Below are 6,361 nucleotides of genomic sequence, written 5' to 3'. Positions count from 1 at the left end.
CCCGCAGACGCAGATAGAGAAGGTGATGGGCAGCGTCTTCGTGCTGGTCCCTGCCGTCCCCTTTGCCGAGGCTCTGGTGGCGGATGGCATTCAAGGCAAAGCCGCCGGAGCGGCTGTTGGTGAGCAGGATCCATGCCTCCGTCGGGTGAACTGGCTCTTGGGGACCTCCTTCCCCATCGGCAGGAGCTGGCCGGGCTTCAGCTCCCTAAACCACGGCGCTTCGGGTATTTTAAATCCTGTCCTTAGTGGGCTCCTTTAGAAAGCCAGGGTCAGAAATCTATCCAGAGAAGCTCCTCGGTGAGGTGCGTAGCCTGACGATTAAAATAGTTACTGGCTCTAGTAACGTGGACGGGAGCTTTCGCTCATCCGTGTAAATCTCCCCTCCCGGGTGCAGTTACTTCCAGTATTCCCTTTACTTAAACGGAGTAGTTAATGGAGGGGGGGGTTACAGATCCCTGCGGGGTTTGCAGAGATGGAAGCTAATGGCCACTCAATAGCTGAGGGCTTGCTCTGTCTCCATTAGCTCGGCACAGCAAAGCCGGCGGCCGCAGCTCCTGCTGCCGGCGAGCTCAGCTGGAGGGCCCGGGGTTATTGGACCACAAACACTAATGGCAAGCGGAGGTTTGAGCGGATTTAACTCAGCTGCTCTCTGTACAGCCCGCTCCGTAACTCAGCAGATCTCCCGTCTCTGGCTGCCGATCTTAAAACCAGCACTAAACCCTGACACTACCGCAGCTGGAGCCGGCAGGCTGTTGAAGGTGCCCATCTAAATAGGTGCCCATCTTAAATATTGCTGCCCGGAGGTACGGGTTGGTTTGGGTTGAATTCTCCTGTTTTCCCGGTACAACCCGTGCCTTCAGTGCCTGCGCGGTCACCTCCGGCTGCCAACGGCTCCCTCCACTCCGGGGCCGGAGCTCAGGCTGTGCCCAGGGCTTTGCAGGACGTGATCCGGGGCGCGGGGAAGGGTAGCTGTACGCTGGGCAAACTTTCTTTTGTAGCGGTAGCGCAGTTTTCCCCCCACCCTTTCTCTGGTTTCTATTTTGATTTCTTACCAAAAAAAAAAACCCCACCCCCCCCACCCTCTGATGTGCTGTAAATTTCAGACAATGCGTTATTAAAAATAAACTTTTTTTTTGGAACTGAGCGGTGCAGAAGTCTTGCCTGGAGAAGGGGTAAGGTCTCCATTCAACACCAGCTCCAGCCGATGTCTTGGTCCTGGCAGGAGGCTCCCTGCCGCGCCGGCCGGGCAGGCAGAAACCCCTGCCCATGGGCTTTGCTCCTAGCCACGACCAACTCGGTAACTCCAGCAGTGGCAAACACGTTCGCCCCTCGAGCACACCGGATGGCTCTGCTGGAGCTGGCTTTGAGCGTGTGCCCCTGATTTGCTTTCTTTCCACCAAGGTCAGAGGCAGCTTGAAGCTCCTGGAGGATTTTTCTCCTTCACCCTCCGCGGTGGTACCGTTCCCGGCCATGGGAGCGCCGGCTTCCAGCATCCTCTGCCAGAGGCTGGGGCTCCCGTGGCGGGCAGAGCCTGAAATGGCTGGAGGAGGAAACAGCTCCGGTTTATCCCTGGTCAGGACCTTAGCACCCAGAAAATAAAATCTAAAAAAAGAATTTGAAAGCCAGGGGAGAGGATTCCCAGCATCGAGGCCACTGCCTCTTCAGCGGCTCCTTTCCCCCAGCTGCACGCAGGGTATTGCAAACCGCAGCGCCCACGGCTTCATCCTGCTGCTGGGTGAGGATGTTGGCGTGCGGAGGAGCCTTGCTGGGACGCCGGGCACGGAGCAGCCTGCAGGATCAGCCCCGCTCGGTACACGAGCTCCGTGCCCATCCCAGCGCCTGCGCTTCCCACCCAGTCTTCCTGGAAGGAAGAGGCAGCTTTGGGGTTTGTGCTTTAGATCAGGCACAGCCCCTTGCTGCTTATTTCAAACAAAAAGAAGCAAAAAAGAAAAAGGGCTTTCCTTCGTTTTTTTTTAATTTTAAATGAAGACCAGCCCCAAGAAAGCTGCTTGAACTCATGCGGGCAGGACCAGCCCCAGCCTTCCCCTTCGCCGGGGCTGCTCCTCGCTGTCAGCACCCAGCAGTGAGTTCTCCCTGTCGCCGAGCTTGGGGCCGTACCTCGCCGTGCACCCCGGGTATTCAAGCCCAAAGGCTTCCTCCTTCTTCCTCCTCTTCTTCCTCCTCCCCAGCAGCTCCTCCCTCCCGTTCTGCTTGGCTCCAGCTGCCCCCTGAGCACCAGACCCCCTCCCTGCTCAGCCTCTGGGCAGGCGCGGGCAGCACCCCATCCCCTGACCCACGGCCGCTGCAGCCCGTCCTCCTCGGGCACCCAAACAGGAACCTTCAAGGTCCCTTTTTCTCCATTTTCCAGCAGCCCCAGCACGGCTGGGAGCGCTCCCCCCACCCCCCCGCAGTGAGGCTGTGCTGGGCCCGGTTCCTCTCCCCGTGGCTACCGAGCCACGCTCCCGGCCCCCACGCTGCCCCATCGCCCCCACGCCGGCCCCCGGCCCGTTTCCCTTCGGGCGGTGCAGCCTTTTTATTGCCAAATTACAAAACCCGTTTGTCCAAACCCCAGCAGGCGGAGGGTTCCTCCATCCCCGGGGGGCCGCGGGGCAGGGTGGGGGGGGGCCCACGGCTAGAAGACGTGGGTGTAGAAGATGTCCACGTTGCCGGCGTAGTCCAAGGGCAGAGCCTGGCCGATGTTCCTGGCGCCCAAGCGGGCCCCCCCCAGCGCCGAGGAGCGCTTCAGCTTCAGGAGGCTGAACCGGGAGAAGACGTGGCCGGGGGCCTCCTCCCGCGCCTGCGCCAGCACACGGATGAACCCTGGGGGGGGGAAAACACGCAGGGTCGGGGTTACGGGGAACTGCAGGACCCCCCCACCCCAGCAGCAGCCCCCATCCCTCCGCTCACCCGCCTGCATCCTCTCCCAGCTGTTCCAGACGGAGCCCACGCAGACAATGGGCAGCCCCAGCTCCCCAGGAACAGGCTCTGCGGGGGGGGGGGGGGGCAGCGGGTGAGAGCCAGCACCGGGACCCCCCCCCACCCCGCTCCCCGTCCCCTTCGGCTCTCACCCTGTCGATTTTGGGCAGCACGGCGACGACGTGGCGAGCCAGCACCTCACCGGCCTTGTTGAAGATGTGGCAGCAGAGCGGGTCCCCAGCCTGGGCGCCTGGGTACGGGGTGGGGGGGAGTGGGACAGGGACCTGGGAAAACCCCCCCCCGCACCCCTGCACCCATCGGGGCTCGCACCCAGCTCCCACAAGCCGGGCTGGGCTGCGTGGGGGGAGCGGCACGTCCCCCCTTGACGAGGGTGGAGGGTGCTCAGGGCGAAGGGTGCGCCGGGGGCAGAGATCGGGTCCGGGGGGGGCACGGCAAAGGGGTGACAGTCCCCAGGCGGGGACCGAGGGTGGCAGGGACGGGCAGCCCCAAATCACCCCAGGGATGGGCTGCCCCGGGGCCTGGCCCCCCCACCCCCACCCCCCCGCCCCGTATGGCCCCCGGCGAAGGGGCTTCCCTACCCTCCGCCAGTTTCTGGCAAAATCCCGCAAACTTGGACTTCTCGAAGGTGCGGTAGAGATGCGTCAGGAGGCCCATCCTGTCGGAGATCTGCAGCGCCGGGAGCCGGGGGGGAACCCCACCGGTGAGCCCTGCGTCCCGGCTGCCAGCACAGGGGACAGCCCCCTCCCTGCCCTCCCCAATCCCTGGGACCCCACCATCCAGCCCAGAGCCCCTGGGATCCCACCATCCTGGTGTGCAGCCTGGAGCATCCCCCAGGCCCCACCGTCCCGGTGTGCAGCCTGGAGCATCCCCAGACCCCACCGTCCCGGTGTGCAGCCTGGAGCATCCCCCAGACCCCACCGTCCCGGTGTGCAGCCTGGAGCATCCCCCAGACCCACCGTCCCGGTGTGCAGCTCAGAGCCACCCCTTGGAGCCCGGCACACAGCCCAGAGCCCCCCCCCCTGCCCCAGAACCCCCCAGCAGCACCTGGAAGTAGTCGAACATGGCCTGCTTGATGTAGCCGACGTCGTGGGGCGGCACTCCAGGTTGTCCATGCAGTCGAACACCACCTTCACGGCCTGGTGTGCGATCCAGTACGCTGCGGAGGGAGCACGGAGCTGGTTGAGGACCGCCCCCCCTCCGCCCCGGTGCCCCCCCACCACCCCTGCCCACCGGCCTCACCTGAGCCTTCGTCGCCCATCATGTGTCCCCAGCCGCCGCAGCCCGTCTCCGACCCATCGGGGTTGATGAGTTTGCAGTTGGAGCCGGTACCCGAGATCAGGACGATGCCACCTGCGGGGTCAGAGCCGGCGGAGGGGGACACGCGGTCACACACCCCCACCCCTGCACCGGGACGTCCCCCTCGCTGTCACCCCGTGGCGAGCTGTCCCTTACCGTGGTCGGTGGCGGTGGCCATGGCCCCGACGGCGTCGGTGGTGATGTAGTAACTCTGGCTCAGGTGGGGGAAGCGCCGGCGCAGCTCCTCCATCAGCTTGCCGATGGCGTCCTTCTGGTCACCCCCGCTCAGGGACAGCCCCTGCCCCACGCCGGAGGGTCCCCGTCACCCCCGGCGGGGGACGGGACGGGACATGGACACGGAGCCGGAGCATCCTTGGGGGAGGATGCTGGTCCCAGGGGAGCAGGGTGGGGGGGCCGGGGTGCTCACCAGCGAGCGGAGGGGGACGTGAGGGTCGGCCCCGGCTTTGCTCTTGGCCTCGCTGACCATTCCGCTCGATCCTCTCCAGGCACTTCTCGGAGCCGATGAGCTGAGAGACGAGGAAGTGGGGGGGGGACACACACACACGCTCTAAAGCTCCCCCCCCCCTCCCTGCCCCCCCCAGGCTCCATCCCTGGGGGGGTCCCACATGGCCAAAAGCTTCGCCGCCGGCCACAAGCTGCCGGCAACACCCCGGCACCTTCTCCGGTGACCTCATCCCACCCAAGTGCCCTGGGAGCTTGGGGACAACCAGGGCCAGCCCCCCCCCCCCCGCCATGTCCCGTCCCCCACCCCAGGCTGGGTAGGGGGGCATCCCCCAGCTCACCCAGTGGTTCGTGCAGGGTCCCTCCGTCTCAGCCACGATCCGGCCATCTCCGGACACCAGCACCACCCTGGAGTGGGTGCCCCCGCTGCGGAGAGGGCGGGGGGGACACGCTGCCAACACTACCCATGCCCCCCCCAGCCCCATCCCCAGTGTTGGGGGGACCCTCGCTCAGCCCCACCACCCCGGCTCTGCATCTCCCCGGGGGACCCCCTGCAGCCCCGAAACGAGCCCTTGGGGGTGCGGGGGGGGGGGGGGTGGGACCAGGATGGGGGTCCCTGGGGGGGGGAGAGGGGGGGCTGCTGACCCCCCATCCTGCCCCACTGACCTCGGTCCGTGGCTCCACCCTGCACCGGCAGCAGCCGGTCGGGGGGGGGGGGGAGGGAGGGAGGGAGGGGCCGGCTGCAGCCCCCTCCGGGCTGGGGGTACCCGGGGGGGATCAGGGCACGGGGGATGCAGAGCCCCGTGGGGATCCCCCCCCCACCCGCGGCGCGATCCCTCACCCCTCCACGCCGCCGAAAAGTGACGCCATCGCCGCCGGGACGCGCCCCGCCCTGCCCCGCCCCTGGCCACGCCCCCGGCCGCGCCCCGCTCATGGCTCCGCCCCCGCGACCCGCACCCGGCTCCGCCTCAGCTCCCGGCTCCGCCTCGCCCCGCCTCGCCCCGCCTCCCTAGGTCCTTGCCCCGCCCCTCCGCCCGCCCCGGGTCCCTGTGCCGCCCCTCCATCCCCGTCCTTCCCCCCCCCCCCGTGGCCCCGGGAGCCCTGTGGGGTGGGGACGGGGGGCGACGGCTCGTTCCCCGGGGGCCGTGGGGGTCATACACGTGCAGGGGTACAGGATCACGCGGGACACAGCCCGGCGTACCCACCCGGGACACAGACCCACGCACCTACCCGTAATGCAGTCGCCCCCAAGATACAGCCCCCCACGCGCCCACCCGGGACATAGTCCGCACACACTCAGGACACAGCCCCACGCATTCACTGAACCCCAGACACAGCCCTACACATGCACCCACCCGTGACACTGCCCCACGCACGCACCCACCCGGGACACAGCTGCCCCCCACGCAAGCACACCCTCAGGACACAGTCCCACGCACACACCCAGCCCCAGACACCGCCCCACATGTGCACCCACCCAGGACGCAGCCCCACGCCCTGACACCCTCTGGGATCTTGGATCCGAGCAAAAAGCGGGGTCCCACGGGGGTGCAGGGTGGGGGTCCCCCACTCCAGCCCCCCCCCCCCCCCAACCCCAGCCATCACCCCCCCGGGTCCCAGCAGTGGGGTTGGAGCTGGAGGACACGTCTGTGGGCCAGGAGCCACC

General features: G+C 66.9%; 1 protein-coding gene across 1 annotated transcript; it reads right to left on the bottom strand.

Annotated features, from left to right (window-relative positions):
* Positions 1 to 2,518: 2,518 nt before the first annotated feature.
* NAGK (N-acetylglucosamine kinase) lies at positions 2,519 to 5,565 on the bottom strand. Its single transcript, XM_050896169.1, is given in 12 exon segments — positions 2,519 to 2,820; positions 2,908 to 2,983; positions 3,069 to 3,166; positions 3,516 to 3,603; positions 3,982 to 4,031; positions 4,034 to 4,093; positions 4,177 to 4,287; positions 4,390 to 4,531; positions 4,661 to 4,720; positions 4,722 to 4,760; positions 5,037 to 5,121; positions 5,537 to 5,565. Coding segments are annotated over 12 exon segments (1,026 nt in total). The 3' UTR covers positions 2,519 to 2,632.
* Between the last annotated feature and the right edge of the window lie 796 nt (positions 5,566 to 6,361).

This window comes from Gymnogyps californianus, chromosome 4 (assembly GCF_018139145.2).
Source record: "Gymnogyps californianus isolate 813 chromosome 4, ASM1813914v2, whole genome shotgun sequence".
NCBI classification, from domain to species: Eukaryota; Metazoa; Chordata; class Aves; order Accipitriformes; family Cathartidae; genus Gymnogyps; species Gymnogyps californianus.
Note: the sequence above shows the minus strand (reverse complement) of the source record. Positions and strands in the feature narration are given on the sequence as shown.